This window comes from Ornithodoros turicata, chromosome 5 (assembly GCF_037126465.1).
Source record: "Ornithodoros turicata isolate Travis chromosome 5, ASM3712646v1, whole genome shotgun sequence".
Taxonomy (NCBI): domain Eukaryota; kingdom Metazoa; phylum Arthropoda; class Arachnida; order Ixodida; family Argasidae; genus Ornithodoros; species Ornithodoros turicata.
In genome coordinates, this window is record NC_088205.1 from 30,915,588 (window position 1) to 30,939,138 (window position 23,551).

General features: G+C 46.9%; 1 protein-coding gene across 1 annotated transcript; it reads right to left on the reverse strand.

Moving 5' to 3' along the window:
- Positions 1-6,855: 6,855 nt before the first annotated feature.
- LOC135395674 (uncharacterized protein K02A2.6-like) lies at positions 6,856-8,535 on the reverse strand. The gene has a single exon (XM_064626771.1). The coding sequence runs from the start codon at positions 8,533-8,535 to the stop codon at positions 6,856-6,858; it is 1,680 nt and encodes a 559-aa protein (XP_064482841.1).
- Between the last annotated feature and the right edge of the window lie 15,016 nt (positions 8,536-23,551).

The window sequence follows — 23,551 nt, forward strand, 5'->3', positions numbered from 1 at the left end:
GTAGCCCTTCCAGATCCATAATCTTTATTGTCTAAGTGAGCACTCCGTAGGCTGGTGTAGACGTAATAACAGTCATTAAATAGATCCGAAGTCACTGAAAAGTGATGTTGTTTATCAAACTGATTCGAGAAGTCCCATATGTCTGGCAGAGGCAGACAGTTTCGGTTTCGCTGTGCCCATTCGTTCACCCTCCAAAATGGTACTGCTCGCACTGAAAATACCATCATGGTATAGCATATCCCTTCTTTCTAACCCATGCTCCAGCGGTTTTGACAAACTCCCTGTAAAAACCGAGAAAGCGCGAAAGAATCGGGCTGCTAGGCTCCACTCAGGTGCCTGCTGCTGCTTCCTATGACAATAAGTGTGGAGAGGTTACAATAGGTTACCTACTGTTTCGTAAAAAAAAAAAAAAAAAGAACACAGTTCAATAATACGACAAAAGCCTGCCCCACGAGTCGGGTCGTGTCGGTATCCAACTGATGGATGAACAACTTTGTTATCCGACACCAGTTCCGCCTGGATTCTCGGGATAACGAGGAAGCATTAAAATAAATAAATAAATATAAAAACAACAACATTAGGAGTCGTCGTACGCAGGTGATCATGTGTCCCGTAAAAGAAAAATACTTGTAAACTCTAATAGTTGCATGCCAAGTTTTTGTCAAGTGTGTTAGGTTTAAAGACCGCTATAATTGAAAATGCGAAAGGTTCTCCTGTCTGAAAATGGTTGTTTGGTGAACGTACTCCGTTCAGCTCCGTTCAGTTGTTTAGCAAGAGTGATCAACTTTCCGTCACAGGTATGATAATTGCATAAAATAAACATTGTTGTTCATGACTGAGGGACCTGTCTTGGAAGGGGGAAAATGTTCTCTATCAGCAGGTAGTTGCGAGAATGTACCTTGTTGACATTTGCGGGTGCGAAAAAAGGAAAAAAGAGGATCAGAGGGGTGGGAATGAGCTTACATATTCACATTTTGTACCAATTTAGGGTTGCCGCCTGTCCGGATTTCACCCGAACAGTTCGGAAATTCAAGGCTTGCGTTCGGTGTCAGGGTGAAGGTGTAATCCGGACATAAAATGTTCGGCAATTTGGCCAAGCCGTAGTAAAAACCTTACGACTTGGAGTTTTTCGTTTGCGTCATCGTCACCAAAAACTGAGCGATAGCTAAAATCAAAGCTACGTTGATCCACATGAAGATACTGTAGATAACCTATGATTAGAACCCTCTGTGCCCAGTGCTCAGCTTTCATGACTCAATAATTTGATACGGTCCTTCACAATTCACTTCGTCCAATTCATGACGGGACAAAAAATGGAGGGCGGCGTGGCAGTAACGGCTCCCCATAGAACGCGTAGTTTGAGTTAGTTCACACAGCGCTGGGCACAACGCAAATAAAATGCACAGGACGACTAAAAATGCAACGTTATGCATTCCAGCCGTGCAATCAGGTGCCTTCCTGCTTGTCCCGCCTTTCAGCGTGACCGAGCTGCCATCGACTTCTACTGGTTTTCCGCCTGACGCCCAGATATTTGTATTGTGAGATAACTAAAGCAGCGTTTGTCTTAAGGCAGAAAAGCTTTCCAGACATCGATTGATATAGAAGGTCTATGTACACAAAGCCTATTGCGTTGGTACCACTCTAGGTACCATCGCAACGCGAAAATAATCTTTTATTCCGATGCTTGTTCTGTGGTTCTCTGTTCCAAAGAAAGGGATATGTAAGTAGCGAGATCAAACAAAAAACAGCTCGCGGATAACTATCGATGCAAAAGCGCGCGAAAAGTGGAATTACCTCGGCGGGCTGTCCGCGCGCACGTCCGAGGCTCTGGAGAGGGTGAGTCTATCGGCGCGCGCCAGAGGTGGAGGGGAAAAGACCTGCGTTTTTCGCGTGTTTTGTAGCCGTTTGGCTGCGATGTGTCCGCCTGATTCTTTCAGAGGATGGTGTTGACGTTACTTTCTGCGACACAATTCGAGTTCAGTGCCACGAGGAATCTTGCTAGGGCTTTGAGAAAGTGTTGGTGGTAGACTTGTCGTTGTCCCTGCTTGCTACGAGATTCATTTGTGTTTCTGGGGCCAGTACTCACAACGAAAAGGCGTCTTCTGTTGTGAATCACGAACAAAGGTAACGGATACATCCACTCACGGTTAAGACAGTAATTTTTGTTCACTACAGCTCTTCTGTTACCAAAGAATACGTTTTAGTACGGATAAAATAATGGAAGTACTTGAGAACTGATTCACATTAAAGGGGTTGACAAACCAAACGCAACCCACTAAATGTATGGCATCGTTTCATACGTTGTAGTCCATGGAGCCGACACGCAAAGACCCACATATCATCATTTGAAAGTTTTTTTTTACTATTGGATTTTTAAAACGGCATTTCTTTCAAGCCACTGTCGACGGTGGCGCCGAAGAACGCTCAGAGACATTGGTAGACGAACGGGAAGTGACGTTTTAGGTGTGCGCGCTTGTCCGACGTTCCCGAAGGTCATCGTGCTGAAACCGGTCCGGCGGCCGTCTCCCGCTTACAGCTTACGTCGTCATGGAAACGGAGAAGAATGCGCTTCCTTTCTCGAACTTGAGACGCCAACGATGAAAGATGAAAGTCACTGAAAAGGTTAGCCAGCCGATTTTCGCTGGGATAATGCTTTCCCTCTCCCAATTTCAGGAACTGCTACTCTTTCTACTATCACTCTATGGGCTGAGTTTGGAACCTCCTTTCGTCGGACTCAGAGCGATTGCGCTCAAAAAGTCATCGCGCGTTATGGTTCGGTGCTTCGAAAATCATGATGTTCGGCTATTTTTTCCGATGGGATAGCTCCTGAATATCCATGTCAATTATCATTAATTTGAGTGAATTCGGCATGCTCTTCATATTGGTGAGGTAAAAAAGTGACATTTACTTGGCAAATTTCCGAGTTCAGTTCGCAAATATTTACATAGTTAAACTTACGATACATGACATTTACACCAGGAGGAGGCAAAAACCTAGTAAGAACAAATGCCGTTGACCGCATGATTCTAGGCGGTGTAGTTTTTTTATTATAATTCAATGACTCGTTTTCTGTGACACCCTGTATGTGTACCGAACATGAACATCAAAACGCTATGTCTCTGCGATCCCGCGTTACGAAGCTATTGCAATCCGAAGGCCGCGCGCCGAGCGAACTCTTCCACCGCTCTCAGTCCCTACACCGTTTTCGGAATGGCGTCTCCTGAGAGAACTGATGTTCTGAGGCTGGAACAACATAGAAGAGACGCCATTCCGAAAACGGGCCTTTGGATTGCAATAGCTTCGTAACGCGGGATCGCAGAGACATAGCGTTTTGATGTGGATGTTCGGTACACATACAGGGTGTCACAGAAAACGAGTCATTGAATCATAATAAAAAAACTACACCACCTAGAGTCATGCGGTCAACGGCATTTGTTCTTACTAGGTTTTTGCCCCCTCCTGGTGTAAATGTCATGTATCGTAAGTTTAATTATGTAAATATTTGCGAACTGAACTCGGAAATTTGCCAAGTAAATGTCACTTTTTTACCCCACCAATATGAAGAGCATGCCGAATTCACTCAAATTAATGATAATTGACATGGATATTCAGGAGTTATCCCATCGGAAAAAATAGCCAAACATCATGCTTTTCGAAGCACCGAACCATAACGCGCGACGACTTTTTGAGCGCAATCGCTCTGAGTCCGACGAAAGGAGGTTCCAAACTCAGCCCATAGAGTGATAGTAGAAAAAGTAGCAGTTCCTGAAATTGGGAGAGGGAAAGCATTATCCCAGCGAAAATCGGGCGCGATAAGCCACGCCTGTGTTATCTTTTTCTACGATACCGGGGTGGGCTGGGTTTCCAACCTCCTTTCGCCGGACTGACAGCGATTGCGCTGAAAATGCAGAGGTTAAGGGGTCCCTGGCCTAATCCAGCCCAGCAAAGCTCTGCGCTCAAAGTTCTTCTGACATTTCTGGACACCATCGGACTTCGATCGTTATTGTGAAGGGGCTCGTTATTTTATTCCCCACATTCCCACCAGCAATGGGGTAGAGTATCGCCTGTGGCGATGAACCTCCCCACTCTTCAAAGCCAAAAATAAAGTTGTTGTTTGTTTCGAACGTGCGGTTCAGTGTCGAAAGTATTCACGTTGAAGTTGCGTACCTCCCCTCGTGAGAACGCACGTCAACATGAGAACGACGCGCACAAACAAGAAGTCTTGTTGTTCATGCTTTCTGGCTCCCAGTCTTTGATTCTTCTTTCTGGATGTATGATACCAATCGGTGCTTTCTAAGCACTCCATCACTTATAAGTAGTTCCGCACCTACAGAGAAAAGAAACTGAAACGGACACCGTTATGAGGTCCACCGATATTTCAGGCATTTCGCAAAAAGTGTAATTTTCGAAAAGCGCGGCAGTAGTGACCACGCCGCCGCCTTTTCCTGGATCCTAGATCCCGTACCGTACACGATACACGTAAAGGACAAACCAAGACAAAATATCAGTTTAATCACCGAATAAAGTGAGCCGTGAATCGCATAGCGACGATAAGCATAGGCCCCGCTTCATGCACTGGCGTCAAGCGGGGAGTATGGGATTCCATGTCATGAGGCTTTTTTTTTTACATGTTCATCCACATGAAAATTACGATTTGTCCGATATCCCTCATAACGTTCATCATGATGACTGTCAGCGGGGTAGACTTATCGAAGGAGGCCTGTGGCCCTCCACGTCAAAGTTCCAGGCGGGTGGTGGTGAGGACTGAAGTCCCTTAATTCCTAAACAGTCGGCTCCTATGGTTACAGGTTTGGTGACCCTTTGTGGAGGTGATTTTCGCGATCGAATGCGATGTTGACGTAAGCTAACATTTCTCTTGGTGGCGCGCTCTAGCACCGGTTAAAATGTTCGTGTTGTCGTTATCGTCGTTTTGATTTGGGTGAAAAAAAAAGACGTTGCTAATAAATGCATGCGCCAGCGGGGCACGAAGTCACTTGCGGCGAGCACTTCTGAACGTGCGTTTACTTGTCGTGAATTCCGTAACAGTAAGCCTCGTCGGTCGGAATCTGCTACAAAGGGTTATGGGCCCAGGATCGCCATAACAAGCCGATGCAAGAAGTTGTTCGCCCACTCGCTGTTAAAGGGGCACTAAAATGCAAAAACAACTTGCTCTCAAATGAAAGCCCGTGTTTCAATTAGTGTACTGCAAGCAAACTTAGTTCACACAGCGCTACCGCTTAGAAGAAAAACGCAATGAAAGCAGAGCCGTCTTTGGCGGCAACAAATGGGAGGCAAACATTGGTGGCATCCAATGAGGCAGCAGGAGAAGCGCGCGCATAGCTATCGTAGCCTAGATTTGGAACGGGTCCGATCGTAGTGTTCCGTATATGCGCGGTGTGATGTGCACTACTGCATTTTTGAATACCGATTCACTGAATTGTAGCCCACAACAGTTCTCGCGAATGTTCCACTGACAACATTTATCTTCCCAGCAAACCATATACATCGCAGGTACATCCTCGCGATATCGCAAATTGGATGTTAGGATATCCATGGGAGCTTCACAGAGAGCCCGTTTACGTAGATAGTACATCCATGCGACTGCCAGATTCCGACTGTTTTCACATCCCAGAACCATCGCATAGACATCTATTTTGGATATTTTGATGTCTCAGGGACATTTTAAAATTTATGCTATTCTTGTGTTGAATCAATTTGAAATTGATAGTGATTGATTTCTATAGCAAATGAATGCTTCACACACTAATTAAACAAAAAGGCATCTACTTTTGGCAGCACACCCCACTTGGGGAGGTGTCAACTTTCGGCCATAATCCAAGACCAATGCACGGACCACGCGATAGTAAATGAGCTTCCCAAGCAGCACAATGTACTGAAAGTCGAGTGCAATAGGGGTGGACGGTATGTGTCTTATCAATGTTCTTTAGCTTCACGAGTCTGTTCAAGGCCTTACACCTACCCGTCCACCCCTATTGCACTCGACTTTCAGTACATTTTGCTGCTTGGGTTTCGCCTTTCACCATATGAGACGCAGGCTCTTTTCTTGGCGCCGCCGCCGGGTACGCGGATTTCAAGCGATACCAGAGCGAGCGTATACTGAAAAAATTGTTGGAGTTCTGTTGTTGCGTGAATGACGAGCAGCCGTCTCGTACAAAACCAAAACAGGAAGAAGTTTATTTCGGTAGCCAGTGTCTTTAAATACTATTATCGCTGGTGTGGCGATAACAACGCCACCGGGGATAGAACACAGCGGGTAAGGATAAAAATACGGGAGGCGCGTAACAACATGAGATAAGAGATAACAGTCTCGCAATATCTATCATACGATCTATAAACAAGACCGCTACACCTCCTCCCTAAGATTGAAGTCACCTCGTAATGTCACATCACCGTATCAAAGATTCAGTCGTTTAGGCGGACGCACCTTGCGCCCGTATCGTGTCACTATCGGAGAATGTTCGGGGGCCTGTTGTCCAGCATTCGGTTGATGACTTGTGAACATTGCCGGGGAAGTAGGATCTTGACTTGCAGGAGAAGCAAGATCCGAAGTATCAGTAGTCGAAGTTTCCCCAGAAGGCAGTTTGACCCTCGAAGGCGTCACGGGAACAAGGTGGTAACGGATACAATCCAGCAATTCATTGATAACTAACGCGAATTCTGTTTCGGGGGGGGGGGGGGGGGGGGGCGTTTACCTGGTGCCTTGTTTGCGTGATATCTTTTTGATAACCTTGTGATAATTTGTGATTACAGCATGACGGCCTTGGCTGCCACTAGGGGTCGGGTGTGCATTTGGTGTATTTAAGATGTGTCATTGCCATTAAAGTTGTTTGTCAGTCAGTGCTTCGTCTGTGTTGTCTCTTTGTGTCCCCTGCACCGGGGTTTTATCGCTTTTAGAACAAGGTGATGGCGGTTGCGTTGCACCGTGCCGGTCGGTACCTCAACAACAAACGATCTCGGCCGCTGTGCTGGGCTGAGCACACGTCCCCAGCATTTCAAGTCTGATACCCATACCTCTCCCCCAAAAGTCAGAGAGGTTAAGGGAGCTGCACGATGACGTCTATTGTAGTAGGTAGTCTGCATTACCTTCAACGAGGCGTCTTTGGCTTTAAACGCACGATGATCTGGCTGGGCAGGATCAAGAGTGTCCGGGAGAACGGGGAGGCGTGTATTAAAGCGACGCCCCATAAGCAACTGTGCTGGCGATAGGCCTGTTGGTACTGGAGAGTTTCTGTAGGACAGCAAAGCTAAGAGGACGTCGTTGGATTTCTTCATGACGTCCTTTACTGTTCGAACCATTCGTTCAGCTTCTCCACTACTCCTAGGGTACCGCGGACTGCTGGTCTCGTGGCGGAAACCATAGGAGCGTGCAAAGCTTGCGAACTCGCTTGAACAAAACTGAGGTCCGTTATCAGTCCTTCGAACGTCTGGGATCCCGAAACGGGCAAGGAAGCTTTTCAAGGCGGTGATAACCTGGCCTGACGTTGTAGGAGGAAGGCGGATTACCTCAGGATAACGGGAATAATAGTCGACCAAGAGAAGATGTTCTTTTCCCTTGAAGTGAAAAAGGTCGGCTCCAAGACGTTGCCATGGTCTAGTTGGCGTAGGTGTCACAAGTAGGAACTCTCGATGCTGACTTTTAGTCTCTGCACAATTTCGGCAACCCGCGATGAAATGCTTGAGCTCCATTACACACTGAGGCCACCAGACAGATTCTCGGGCCCTCTCTCTGCATCGACGTAGTCCGAGATGACCCTCGTGTAGGAGACTCAGAATGTCTCTGCGAAGTGATACCGGAATCACCAGTTGTTGGTTGTGGATCAGCAAACCATTGTAGACGCTCAGATGTGCTCTCTCCCTCCAATACGGTAAGAGACCTAGTGGCACTTTTCGCCGGTCAGGCCATCCTTTTTTACAGAACGAATTGACCGTCGAGCATTCCGAGTCTTGTAGCTGATGCTGACGAACAACATCGACGGTTATTGCAGAGGGCAAGTGAACGCTGCTCATCACTTCGCTTATAAAAGGTTCGATAGAATCTGCAGCCGGCTTGTCTGCAGAATCGCATGGTGCCCGCGATAAGGTGTCAGCCATTGCGAGAAGTTTGCCGGCAACATGCTTGACGTCAAACTGATAGCGCATTAGCTTTATGCGCATTCTTTGAATGCGAGGCGGGAGCATTTCCAAATCCTTAGACCCAAGAAGTGGTACCAGGGGTAAATGATCTGTTTCGACCAAGAAAGAAAGTCCTCGTAGATAGTGGTCGAAGCGTTGGATGGCCCAGACGATTGCTAGATATTCTTTTTCTGTTTGACTGTATCTTTGTTCAGCTTGAGTTAAGGAACGAGATGCAAAGGCCACCGCTCTCAGTTCACCTTCTGGTTGCTGCTGAAGCAAAACGGAACCAAGACCAAAGGAGCTGGCATCTGCCGACACGATAGTGGGGTATTCTGGATGGTATTTGGCCATACAAGTGTCCGAGCTGAGGACGTCTTTGAGGAGGTTGAACGCTATCATTTGATCTGGTCCCCCAGATCCAGGTAATGTTCTTGCATAGAAGTAAACGCACACTAAACTTTTTACACCCTTTCCAGTGTAAAAATGGTGTTTGATAACTCACACCTATTTGGGTGTAAAGTCTGTAGGGTGTAAGCAGTTACACCCCTTAGAAAGGTGTACCTCTGTATTTGCTTTTGAAAATTTATTACAGCATTTTAAAGATTGAGACCGTGACTTGAATGTAGGCCGCACCATACACCGGTAGTGACGTCATTTTTCTGTCAAATAGTCATTTTGCTGAATGCTGAATGGTCCTATTCACGGGAACGTGCTCTAACTTTTGTACCTGCCTTGATGCGTTTCATGCTGCGCATGGGAATGAAACTTAGACTTCGCTTCCATCGAATTACCGTCGTTTTGCACTCACTGTTCGTGACGTCACAGTGAGTAGGAAACCGAAACGGGATATGGTTCAGGTCAGGGTGTCGAACCGCAAAAAATACGGGTTCGGTTCTGGTTCGGGTTCGCGTTGTTTTGATTTCGTTCCGGTTCAGTTCCGGTTCGGCCACGCCAAAACTCGAACCGGTTCGCAGCCCCGAACCGGTTCGCGAACCGGTTCAACGCTTCCGTTTTATATGTTCCATAAAACTGATTTTATCAGGAAATGCGTGGCTAATAGCTTACTGCTGTTGTCTGCATTGACGTCTCTAGCGGTGATGTAGCCCTTTAGCGAGAGAAATGAGATCAACCTTGTGAGGGGCCGAAAGGACCGTAGGGACCTGGTACCTATTGGCTACTTTCTTGATATTGTGGGAAAGTCGATGAACATATGGCAAAATGACCGGTCTAACAGGTGGCCTTTGCCTCACCGTATCCCGTTTTGACAGTATCGAAGCCATCAGTCTCTCAGCAATGCTCGTGATGATATGACGGTTAGTTGACGCGGGGTATCCTGATCATATCATCAGGAGCATTGCTGAGAGACTGATGGCTTCGGTACTGTCAAAACGGGATACGGTGAGGCAAAGGCCACCTGTTAGACCGGTCATTTTGCCATATGTCCATCGACTTTCCCACAATATCAAGAAAGTAGCCAATAGGTACCAGGTCCCTACGGTCCTTTCGGCCCCTCACAAGGTTGGTGGCCTCTGTGGCATGGTCAAAAAAGTTGAACGAGGGGTCGTGTGTGATATTGCTCATTCCCAGCAATTCGTGCCCTGTTCTTCTGGTGTTATGGTACTTCTGGTGTTATGGCCCTGTTGTTCTGGTACATATTAGTTGCGAGTGACGCTTGTGTTTGTGTGCTTCCTTCAGTCCCTGTCTTCCGCGTCCCACCATCTCCTACTAAGATGGACAGCGTAACATAGACGACAGTACTTGCCGGCACACTGCCTTCGCAGCGTGAATCGATCTGAAACCGTACTGAAGCATGTCGAAAATAAGCCTGCCAGCCTCCGAGCTGACAGCAGTGTACTAGTTAATCCACAACACAAAGGCAATGTGTCACGACATAACTGCGCTACCAATAAGCAGAACCACATTTACTTTTCAAACCACGACCAATCAAACAGGCACCGTTCTGCGTACGCTCCTTCTCTACTTCTTATGTTTCTGACTTGTTTAATTTGTACTGCTCACATGTAAGGGGAAATCCTGGGCGCTTATTTGATCACGTATTCGTCCTGTAGAGCTACATAACTGGCCTACTCCATTCCTGTTTCATTCGTAGGCGTGGCACCTCGTCTCTGAAGAGTAGACGCCGCAACGCGTGCGGGGCGCTAGCCGCGGCACTCACAAGGACAACTTCGCTTCAACATGTTAAAAAGACGCTGAAAGTATACTTACTATACGTCGTCGTCTGACTGCTAGGTGAAAATTTCGGAAATCCATGATATAGGCGCGTGATGATGATACCAATGCGTCTTCGTTCGGGGATAGAAAGGAACTCTTATGCTGACTTCTTTTATGTCCGAACCGTTTTGTTGCGAACCGGTTACCGCTATTATTTTTTACGGTTCTGCTCCGGTTCGGGTTCAACAGTGTCATAAAAATTTCGGTTCGGGTTTGGGTTCGGTTCCGGCAAAAATAACGGTTCGGGTTCGGTTCGACACCCTGGTTCAGGTGTTCGATTTAATTCAATTACTTGAAAACTATTTCATTTTCAGATGTGTCCTTGCACATACAGTATGTACGCCGGGAGGAGAACGTTATTGAGCCGGAATCTGAATACCCGCTGGGGTCCCTACTGTCCCTTTTTAATCTGCTTTTGCTTTGCCATTCTGATGTCATTCGAACGCCGCATTAGATTGAAAGAGTTTCATCATTTTTTTTTTTTCCTGCATGGTTGTGTATTCGTACATATTAAGTGCAGTCCATTACTGCCATGCCCATGTTCACCTCTGAGACCCTAAATAAAATATAAAATATCCACAGTTACTGGTCTTGGTAGTTGGCCTGTGTAAGAAGTCGGCTGGCATCATTTGAAGCATACCATTTAATTATGTGCAGTTCTAAGTAATGTGCATGATGTTCAGTGCCACACTTAAAAACACTGGAGTGCATGGACTATCCTCACAGCACAGAACGAACAGAAGCTAAGGTGCATAAGTCCCATCGCTGTTAAAATTACAGAAATGCTGCGTGCAGCTCATCCGCCTTTTACACCCTATGGGCCTGATGACCTTCTCACGAAGGGGTGTAAAAAGCAGACAGAAGGGCGTAAACAGCAAGATACACCCCCTTTACACTCAAATAGGTGTCAGACAGTTAAGTGTGGGGTGTAAATTGTGCAATACGCCCTTTTAACACCTAAAGAGGTGTGAAATTTTTTAGTGTGCGGATGGGAGCGGTGATGGTCGACAAGTCGGGAACGAAACGACCAATGTGATTAAGCATGCCTAACAAACGGCGAATTCCGCTGACATCCTGTGGTGGCGGTAAAGCTCTGATGGCCTTGATCTTCTCAGGATCTGGCATTATCTCGGTGCTACTGACGACAACCCCGAGAAAATGCACGGAGGGCACGCCAAACTTGCATTTGTTGATGTTCAATTTGACACCTGCGTCGTTTAGTCTCTTGATGACACTCTTCAGACGAGCGTCATGCTCCGCTCTATCGACGCCAAAGACCAAGACATCATCGATCATGCACACGACCCCTGGAAGTTCTTCGACGATTCGTGACATTGCCCGCTGAAAAAATTCAGGGGCTGAAGCTATCCCGAAAGGAAGACGCCGATAACAATAACGCCCAAACGGCGTAATGGATGTTGTTAATTCTTCGCATTCAGATTTCGAGAAGACCTTCGCACCGCTCAGTTTGGTTTTTTCAGGTCAGGTCAGTTTAGTTTGGTCAGGTCGACGCACAAATGGTAGCCTCCAGTTTTCTTCCGGACCACGACCAACCCAGAACACCATTCAGTCGGGTTGTCGACTTTCCTGATGACTCCCTGCTGCTCCAAGTTGAGGAGTTCTTGCTTCATAGTATTGAATAGCGGCAAAGGCAAACGTCGCGAGGTACTCAAACAGAACGGCTGCGCGTCAGAACGTAGTCTGATGCGATACTGTTCTTGCAGCTCACCTAGACCCTTGAATAAGCTGTCTTCCGCGTGAGACGGAGTCCTTGAGCTGTCGTCGTCGAGGTTGCGCCAACAAATTGTACAACGTCAAGACTTTCGATCGCCGTAAATCCTATTGATACTGTCCCAGAGTGTGAGAATCATGTCCGTGGATAAGAACAGGAGTGTGACACTGGATTAGCGCACGATGTTCGAGCAAGACATCGAGAGACTTTTAAGATACAACGACTGGACTTCGACACTCTATCGTGGTGTATATACGCTCGAGACGACCGTCTGCCCGCGCTGGATAGACCGGGAATGATCGTGGTCAATACCGATCGACGACAGCAAGCCGGGGAGTTATGGATTCTCTACACGAAAATGAAGGATAAGCTGATTTACTTTGATTCCTTCGGACTGCCGCCCATCGAACCCGAGGTGAAACGTCACACCGTCGACGAATATAATGATGTCTGTATTCAGAGCCTGTATTCTCCAATGTGTGGTGTGTTGTTGTATCGTGGTGACATTGTTGGTGAAAGGGAAATCACTGAAGAGTATTGTAATCCTGTTTTCCAATAGTCTCGCCGCTAATGACCTAAAATCAATAAGGATGCTAGAAAAGTTGTTTGTTACTTAAAAAAGTGTCAGCAAACCAAAATCCATACCAGTGATGAACCCCGAACCACGCATTGGGGCGATGCGTTCGTTGCTGGTAGGAATGCCCAATCCCCGAAAAAACTCCGAAAAACGTACAACTTGGCCACCCGAGTAACGTCCCTGCAAGCCCCGCGGATCACCCGAGCGATCAAGCTGGGATGATACTGCGTGCGTCTTTTGAAGTATTGCAGTGAAGCATGCATGCAGCTCAGAGATCGCGGTAGCCCCTCCTCCCGCTACCCGCCCACTGCCGGGGCTCAGAATGGCGAAGAGCACTGAAACCACTGCTTTCGAATAGCAGAAAAACATATTTATTTCCTAAGCACAAATGTCCTTGTACACAACACGTACTATAAATGAGAGTACAAAAACACACTGTTGGAAAAAACCTCTGGAACACAGCGGCGGTGCAAGGTGTAACCTATTCTCGCTTCACAAACACATTCACAAACTTCTCTAACCTCTCTCGGAAGGGAGAATAGTAAATGGGTGGGTAAAAGTGAACAGCTAACTGAGAAATGTTTGGATACAGGGCGTCCCAGCTAATGTGAACCACGGGTTTAAAACAGGCGAAGCTTCTACGCGAACAGCAGATGCTGAACCTTGTTAACAGCGTGATCTGCCTACCCGTTTTTTCCCTCAATGCTGCTAATAAATAACTTGGGGATGACAAAGCAAACCTTTTCACTTATTATATAGGGTCGATGTATCAACCACAAGGTTTAGACTGCGTTGAGAAACACCTACCCCCGTGTCTTCGTCAAAGTACACCTTTTTTCTTTTTTCAAGAAATATGCACCGCGTTACAAGCTGTAAACCCACAGAAAAGGTGGACATTTTTTCACATACGTGTGGACGCTATTCTATCGAAACGCATAAAGCTCGCGTAAAACAGATTGTCACCTCTGATATTATTTCGTATCGTGGTAATTTCGTGATCTTTTTGCTGCGAACATTGTCTACGCAATGCGTGCACTGAAGCAAACACATGGAATGTGTGTTTACTCAAGACAGCCTACAACCTTCAAACTTACAGCTCGGCCCAAAAATAAATTATTCGAGACAGTACAAATTACTCACACTTAATTTGTCTCAAGGAAAAGATACATGTGAACAAAGCATACTACTTTTCGAAACATTCAACAACTGTTCTTGATATACAACACTTACAGCCCTTTCTTGTTGCATTCCTCGTTCCATCATATGTAGCTGAGACAAACTGCACATCACAAAAGATTTCGATTTTTCCCTCGCATAATAGAGTTTCAAGGAACAACGTTTCAAGTCAGATCACAAGGAAATATTGTGTACAGTACTTCAATTGGATAAACTATGCTCTAGAAAATATCACACTATAACTTCCCTCTGCACTTTTGGCAAGCAGATCTACTCGGCTGCGAAACAGTATCGCATTGCAACTCGCCTGCATAAATGTATTTTTCAATAGAGGTCTTAGCAAAAAAAAAAGATAGTGCTAGAATGGATGTAGTACTCAAGAACAACAACTTTATTACCTGCAGTTACTTTATTACAACACCAATAATAACAACTTCATTATTACAAGTTTATTATTATTGTAGTACTCAAGTAAGTATTACGTACCACCGCGGATATTGAACCCCACGAGAGAAAACAGGGTTACAGGAGGTAAATAATTCATCGACAAATTTATACACTGGATGAACCTTCGAGCGGGCAACATTCTGGTCGTTTGCGCATGCACGAGAACATGACAAGACAGTTTCAAGGCTGGAAATGGATGATTTGAGTGTTATAAGCACTTTAGTATGCAGAGTAAAGCACATACGAATGACAATCTTGCCCCAGATTGAGAGCGCTGAAGTTCTGTTTTGAAGTTCTGTGTCACATAATCTGACATCAGTTGACACAGGATCAGTCTACTGGTGTCCCTTTCGTCACTGCCCCCGCATCTCAGAAGAACGTGCACCCGCAACATTGAGAAAAGCCATGAGCTACTCAACTGAAGAAAACAGAACTTTACGCACAACCTTATCCCAAATACATGTAGACAATGCGCGTGGAGTATACGTGCGATTGTGCAGAACGTACCAATTATAGCCTTTGTGATGGTAAAGAGAGACATCGAATCGCAGAAGCTCCTGGCGATATTAGAATGGCTCCCTCAATATGTCATTTTCTGCAGGTCCTTCCCTTGGTGCCGTTGTTAACTTGGCCAAAATGAGGTCAAGCCACGCGGTGTGGTGAATAAGCTTCCTGAACAAGCTTCATGGTATGCACCATTCTGATCACTTGAGCTGTAAAGGCTAAAGTAAGTGATATAAATTGCTTTGTGCGCTTTCGCTGGAAGCAAAGTGGAGGTATTTACTTCCGATGTGGGGAGATCTCCTGAGACGGACCTCGAGAAGCACCTATTAACACCCTAAGACCTAGAAGAAGAAACAACGTACAAAAGATGCAATCTGCCACAAAATCAAAGGAAACGTTGAAAGCTGCATACCTGTGACCGATGTGCCAAGCATCTGCTCCGCTGCTGCACGCAAGATGTTGGCATCTAAACAGCAGATGACATTTTTTACGTCAAAGCACATGATTGTTTCACGGGTACAGAGTGTCAGAAATGTGTTTACATATTTGGAAATATGTGGAACATGAATGAAATGAAAAAGAAGAAAAATGGAGATGTAGGCACTCGTTAAGAGCACCAGTTCGTCACGCACAATATCTGGGAGAAAGAAAAGGAAATAAATTAATGACAGAGGGAATCGTATGCTTGGTATAGTACGCGTTCCTTCTTTTCTTTTTTATAATGCTGACTACGGAATTATGATATGCAATGCACTTCTAACTAGGAAACTGTTCCTACCATGTGCAGGATATACACTTCAGCAGTACGGGGGAGAGGCCGCTCATCTTGTTGATTTCTGCTTGGGATACGCACAGCTGGAACGGTTTGCTTTCCAGTTAGTTCACCATACAGCAGGCAACGCATCACAATATCGTTTGGGAGCATCTCTATTGGCATACCATACTGTGAAGTTTGTGCGCCTGGTTGCCTTATTGGTGGGACTGAGACAGCTGCGCTGACTGCCTCAGTGCCTGAAGTAGACGCTCATCCATTTCCCTCGTCTGCCACTGCATCGTTGTATACTTGGCGGACTGTATGGGACTCTGTGTGACAATGTCGAAAGCGATATGAAGCACATAAAGTGTCAAGGTCATCCAGCGGTTCTGAAATTTGGGTTGGATTGGTTTGCCGACTACGCTGAAAGCATTTTCAAAAGCGTTTTGTATGGCTGGAAATACATAATTCTGCGTACCCCGATGGGAAATGTATGGTCCGGATGCCCAACTTCATTCATTGCATGATGAATGCCTTAATTTTACCAGCGTTAAAGAACAACACGTTCAATGCAAGGCCACGAAACAGTGGAATGAATCATACGGTGAGAATAGGGTTGCCACATAGATGGAAGCGTACGACACATCCTGGATTGGTCTGCGCTTTTCGATGCTGCAGCAGGGACAGCGTGACAGCATTTCTCCTATTTTCAACAAAGAGTGATCGTGTTCTGTAACAGTGACTCACTTGACATACAAGAGCCAGGGCTCTCAGTGCGGGGAAACAGTCGTGCTGCAGGAGTTTGCGGGACAGAATTTTCTACAAAGAATACTGTACTGACTCAACGCTTCCCAAATTGTGGTAATAAAGATTAATTTACCTTGAACGTTGCTCAAGTCCATGTATGTCAGTGGAGAGCATCCTTCAGAATTGCACTCTGAATGAACATCTGTACAAGCGTCCATGCACTTTAGTCATCGGCACTTTGCGATCGCTAACGCCTGTTCCGTACAAGTGTTGCTCAAATGAGCCGTATCTGAACCTCGCTGGTGTAACACATGTATTTCTCCTTCTGTGGCTTCATCGGAAGCGTCTTGATAAATGTCCCTGACATGCGAACCACTTGTTTGAGAACTGCGGGATAGAAAGGCACCGTGTTCCGCTGGACCTGTTGCGCTGGACACATTGGACCGCTGTTATTCGTATCATCATACCCTGACTGAGCGTACCAGCTACCCTCGTCGCCGTCACATTGTTACATTCGCCGCTGTACCTTACGGAACGTATCGCTTACAGGCTCTCACACACGGGGACACTGACATTTCTTCGAAATGTGCGTGATGGCATCCACATTTTTTGGCACCTCAGCGTACAGTCTGGTTCCAGAGTCATGTCTTTTCTCGCAGCTACACTCACAAGCAGTCAAACAAATGAACATTTGCCGCTAGTAGCCATCTTAGCTCCGCACAGTGGCAAATGATGGACTTCCGAAACTCGCTCACAATTGTAACACCTCCAGCCTGAAACCCGGACGAGCTTGCTAACGGTTTGAACGTTTGAACCTCGCTCCCACTGGGCGCCTAGAAGCAGCGCAAGTCGCGCACCTTTATTAAAACCACAAAATAATGGATGTTGCTATGCGAAAACATGAAGAATGAAATTGATAAATTTTACATCGTGTTCGGTAGCGATCATATGAAGGATCACGTAGTAAAGTTACGAAATGCAGCCGCAGTTGCGTACCGCGCAAGCGCAGTTGGAGGCGCGAAGGTTTCGCCAGTCCTCCTCAGGTAACCGAGGATGCGGCTGTAGAGTATGTACCACTGCGCCAATCTACAACGTTGCAAGCTCATTGGCCCAGACTGCGTGCGCGCTCCGATTGGTCGACAACGTTTTGAAATCGCATTTTGTACGCGCCCATGTGTGTGCAGCGTCCCGGCGGCCGTTTCAGCATAGTTTCGAAATAGCTCGCATCGGTTGGCACGGCGTCCGTCCTCTTGTGTTCCGTGCTTCGGTGATGTCAATCGGCAGAACAGTTTGTGATTCTACGCGTGTTGTGCTGTTCCTGGACACGACTGTTATCCCACGTACAGTCTATCAACTACGGAACTGGAATGCTTCGTGGGCTGGTGCGGTTGGAGCGTGAAGAACGCGTTCGGGCGCCGTCGGATTTTGAGGCCTGACAACAAAGACAGGATTACGATTACGTGCAGGACAAGCGCCTTTTCAGCTCTGCAAACAACGAAAGAAGATGCTCATTATAAAATCGGCCGGCAAGGTGTCCTCTTGTGTTTCGTGTTTCGGTGATGGCAGAACAGTTTGTAGAAGTGTTCGCTGGATTTATTCATGCGTCGATGTGATTCAACGTGTGTTGTGCTGTTCCTGGACACGACTATTATCCCACGAACAGTCTATCAACTCCGGAACTGGAATGCTTCGTGAGTTGGACCGGTTGGAGTGTGAAGAACAAGCGCGGGCCCCGTCGGATTTCGAGAGCTATGTTTCTTTTTGCTTCAAGTTCGAACTTAGTTACAGTGCGTCAGCAACGCAGTGGACTTTGTATTCACAGTGCACCCATGTACCAGATCTTTGAATCAGTGCTTTGTGTCAAATAAATATTTCTTTTAGCCAAGAGAAGCTTCAGTTATTTTGAATATCTGGTGACGGCGGTAGGCGTGAAATCCGGTAGAAGTCGATGGTAGCCAGAACCGGTCGAAAGGCTAGCCAAAGTTAAGGGTCCTGATTGGCCGACAGGCATTGCATAATTTCTACAACGTTGCACTCTCATTGGTCGTGTGCCCAATGTTGTGTGAATTATCTCAAACTATGGGCTCTATGGGGAGCTGTTGGAGCCTGGTTTCGCGGCGTCTGCATTCTCGCAGGCAGCTCTCACAGGGATGAATATGGGACGATTTCCTATTGCTCGCTCCCGGAGGTCCGGGGGACGACGCATGGATCAACTCATCCCGATGAAGCCGTGAGATGAAAACGGGATGATCTGGGAATCATATGTGTTTGCTGGGGTGTTCTTTATTCTCTATAGCTCCCCACAAACTATATACTTGCTTAGGCGATGAATATGCGTTATAATCCTTTCTTTATGTAGCTCCCTATCATACTCTATCGATATAGCTTCCTATCATATCAGCCTATCTATACACCTTCCTAATCCATCTCTACGACCACTACAAACCAAGGTCGTGCTGTAGACTGGGAGGTGGTGGGTTCGAATCCTACCGCCGGCTGTGCTGTCTGAGGTTTTCCCTGGGTTTTCCGAAGACTTTCCAGACGAATGTCGGCACAGTTCCCCCTGAAGTCGGCCCAGGACGCATACTAATCCCTCTGTCCCCCACTCCTTCCTGCTGTCCTCTCTCCGTCTGTCCACATCTGTACGCCGCTCATAGCCACAGTTGCTTCGCGGTGCTAACACGCAATCAAAAAAAAAAAAAAAAAAAAAATCTACGACCACTACATGATTTACGACCTCCAGACCATGGGAGTACGCGGAAGCAAGCGAGCTTTGATATAAAACAGATGGCCCCACGTGTTGGGACATGCATCGTGGCTGCTGAAGCTCGATGACCTCATTTCTTGAAAAACATGATTTACGACCTCCAAACCGCGGAAGCAAGCGGGCTTTGATATAAAACAGATGGCCCCAAGGGCATGCAGCATGGCTGCATGCTTATTTATAAGCCGCAGGAGCGCCTCGGGGGGAACAGTCTGCTTCGAGCCACAACTCGCTTCATAAGCAAGTTATTCACCTAATTTGGTGCACGTTTTTTAAAGGTTGCTTTTATTTTCAGTGCCTAGGTGTGTATTCTGCTTTTTTGACCCTTACGATATTGAAGATGAAGAGCTATCGGAAGACGATTCTCGGGACGGCGCACCTCCTACACTGTCTGCTTATGTGATGTGATCACACCCCGACGTGGATATATCCTTCCTGCCCATCTTCGAGACAGTAACAGTGCATTTAGAGGTATCGCCAAAAGGTTCGTGCTACTGGCATCTGTTCACGATCAGGGAGTAGGGGATTTGCGACAATATTTAAATTAATCATTTTCATGATATGGTCGCTATATTGAGAGCGTAGAGAATACCCTTTAGGTTTTGCATTAGTTCCGATGTCTTAATAATAAAGGAAATTCGGGGGGAGATAATCGCGCACATCGCCCACTTTATGGCTTTGCTCGTGAAGTTCACAGCGCCGGGGCTATCGCAAATACTTTGGTGGACGTGATTCAGGAGTCCACCGGCGCGTCGAAAATTATCAGCGGGAAGGGAGCGGGTTCGTGTCCACCGACGTTCAAAGCGTTCAAATGTGTATTTCCGCAGTGAAACCTAAAAAATTCGGACGCGATGTGGTACTTCCCGCTCATTTGGCTAAACGTAGGAACGTGCAATCGAATATTCATTTACCAGCACGTAAGGATGGCGAGTGTTTTAAATACAATACACTCGCCCTCCTCTATCCACAGGAAAGGAATTCGTGGAAAAGAATGTGAAAATTATGTGGCAGGGTACTGTTGGCCTAGCTGCTTCCCCGTGTCCTACTCTCATCTGGATGAATTCAAAGACAAAAACAAGATATCCGTGAAATCCACGGAGCTAAAAGCTGGAAAGAAGAAGATATCCGTGTACGTATACGAGTACGTAGGGAGTGCACGTATCGCGATGCCAAAAACTGGAGTGCGAAAAGAAAATTCATTTGTTGGCTATAGATGAAGATTTTTTCAGAATCAAGTCCCTCGAGCGGTTACTGATGAGAGACAAGAGGTCTTGCTCGTGCTCTTTTAAGGAAGAAAAGAGCATGGCGAAGCATCGCTGTCTGTGCGCGGACGTAAACGAAATCCTATTGGAATTTTGTGAACCGGGAAAAATTTTTGTAGAATTTTGTAAAATACAGTACATGCAGCAGTACAACTGTACGTCGTCGCGTTGGAGACGGAGAGAGTACTCGCGCCCAGTGGTGCTGGCATGCAGCGTCATGTAACCTCGAGCTTCTGCGCCGTGCTCGTGCGCACCTACGACTCGAAGGTGATGCATATCAGGACGCACCACGGTGAAGATTCCGCGAGGCAGTGCACGAAGGCTTTGATGGAAATGCAGGACGAGATGATCTCCCTGAACGCCTGCCCCACCGCAATAGTGCTGAATGATGAGCAACGGGCCGAGCACAGAGCTGCCACACACTGCGCGTACTGTAAACGGAAGTTCGCGCAAGATCTACCCCGTGTCCGACATCATGACCATTCCAAGCATTGTACTGCCGGCGAGACAAATTACATTGAGACGCTGTGCAACCCCTGTAACGTGGTGTGCACGATGAGAGAAAAATTACCGATCATAGTGCACAACCTGGCCTATGATTTGGCCGGACTCCTGCGGGAATCGCACCTTCTCGGGTGGAAACGACCTCCCTTCATCGTGGCCAGTTCCATGGAAAAAATTCGATCGTTCGAAATTGGCACCTTCCTATTCAGGGATACCATGCAGTACCTAAATTCGTCGCTGGGAGAGCTAATGGAAACCGTCAAATCCATGGGGGCGCAGAGGCGTTCCAATGCCTGAAGCAGGTATTTGGAGACGACTACGAAATTTTACTCTGTAAAGGTGTTTTCCCGTACAGCCACATTAGCTCTTTCGCGGTGTACGATAAATTGGTTCTGCCCGCAAAATTCGTCTTCTGAAACGATCTGACTGGAGAGGATATAAGCTGGAGCTAGTACACGCTGCACGTATTTGAACGTTTTGGATGCTCGAATCTGAGGGATTATAAGGCGTTGTACCTGAAAACCGATGCCCTATTACATGCTGACGTAATGCAGCACTTCGACGCCTGTGCTATGATGCGCGCAGATTGGAATTGCTTCATTGCGTTGCTCATTGCGTTTCTCTTGATCATTGACGAGGACATGTACAGAACCATTGAATGGGGTGTTAGGCTCTGTCAGGCGAGCAGGCGTCACTTACAGGCTAACAACCCTCTGTGCAGTGGCTATGATCTCGACAAAGAGGAGGTGTACCATATTGTACATAGATTGCAACAATCTACGGACTCAGTTTGATAAAACACTTCCCCGTCAGTGATTTCGAATGGGTCGAGGATTTTAGCTCCGTGAATTTTATGCGTTCCCCACGGGTTAGGACGTGGGGTACGTGTACGTGAGCGAGTTGGAGTATCGAAAATCTATCCACGCGCTCACGTGGTACTTCACCCTGCCTCATGACAAGGCGGTCGTCCCGAAGGGATGGCTCTCGCCGTTCCAACGAGGGCCCCTCGAAGTATTAATGTATCAGCCCGCGAACAGCACAAAGCTGCTGCTCACGTGCAATGACAAGGTCGAGTACATCGTTCATTACGCGCTGCTCGTACTCTATTGTAGATTGGGCATGAGGGTGAGGAAAATTGACCCAATTCTAAAATTTTGTCACGCACCATTCCGGAGTTCCTACATTGAGGACAATGTTGCCAGACGCGTTGCCTCGGGCACGACGTTCAAAACCCCAAATAATGCGGTCTTCGGAAGAACGCTGCTAAACAAATTTAATATGCGAGATATTCGAGTAGCCTTCGATGAGGAGATGGCGAGTCGTCTCGGCAGTAGGGTGGAATGCGTGAGAAAGGAAATTATGTCCCCCGATTACGTCATGTACAAAATGCGCAAAAGAAAACTGCAATGCGATTTCCCCCTGCCGATTGGCTTTAGGATTTTAGAACTGAGTAAATTAGCCATGTACTTGTTCTACTACGAAACACTGCTGAGTAAGCTCACTCATCTGGTGATTACCTGCTACTTTGACACAAATTCTCTGATCCTCGGCCTATTCTGCAAGCACTACGAAGATCAGTTATGTGCGATCGCCGACGACCATTTAGATTTGTCTTCCTTCGATCAGAATCATCCACTGTACAGTGAGAGGAATCACGGTAGGCTTGGCGCGTTCAAAAGTGAAACTGGTAGCGTACCCATAGAGGAAGTAATATGCTTGAACGCCAAAATGTACTCCATCAAATTAGCCTGGGGAAAACAAATTGCAAGAGCTAAAGGGGTCAAAAAGAACATAGTGCGCAAACACCTCCTCTGTGATACGAACAACGATACCCTATTCAAGCACACTAGCGTATCGCATGAACAGGTGTCAGTAGTGGGAAAGAAACAGTACATGTACACCATCAGAAATGTGAAAAGAAGTCTGATGGTGTACGATGACAAACGATACCTCCACAATGACGTCGATTCCTACCCGTACGGAAGCTGCGAATGTGGTAAGCTCGAGTGGATGACGTAGATAGCGGGATTTCACCATGCGTTCTTTCCCCCCTCAGATAATGCAGAGGATGAGAAGTGACTACGTCACTGGAAGGATGTGGGTACTTCGTCCGCTTCTCGCTCGTCTGGTGCACGCTGGTGCTGGACCCCGGCAACTCTACTGCGAGCATCAAGCTGGAGAAGGATAGCACACCTATGCGCACGAATGCCTTAGCGATATCTTGGCCACGAGAGAGTGGCACGTGGTACCTATGCGCTCCGGCATTAACCTGGACAGGAACGCTACTCGATCGCTGCACACGTGCCTTCAATCGCTGGGTTTGAGTGACGGCTACGACGATATCCAGTGCACGTGGAAGTGTCAACTCATGGAGGATGAAATTTTTCTTAGGCGCTGTCCCAGAGACGTCCACATGATCCGTCACTTCCGAGGAACCACACCCAGCATCAAAAGAATCAATCTTTCCAAGACTGCCATGATTTTCCCCAAACATGAACTCAATAAACGTTGAAATGTATTTCTTTTGTCTGTCTAAGATAGCACCACAGCAGGGCTGTTGGGGTGGCCAATCAGCTGGCTTAGAAGGAGCCAATCAGTGCAAAGTGGAACCGACCAATCGGAGGAGGGGGTATTGGCAGGATAGGCTCGCCGTTGTTGGCCACACAGAAGTGGGCGTCGTCACGACTATAGCCAAAAAAAAAGAAACAAGAAGAAC

Coding starts and splice junctions, on each gene's coding strand:
- LOC135395674 (XM_064626771.1), bottom strand. CDS start 8,535: ATGATAGCGTTCAACCTCCTCAAAGACGTCCTCAGCTCGGACACTTGT.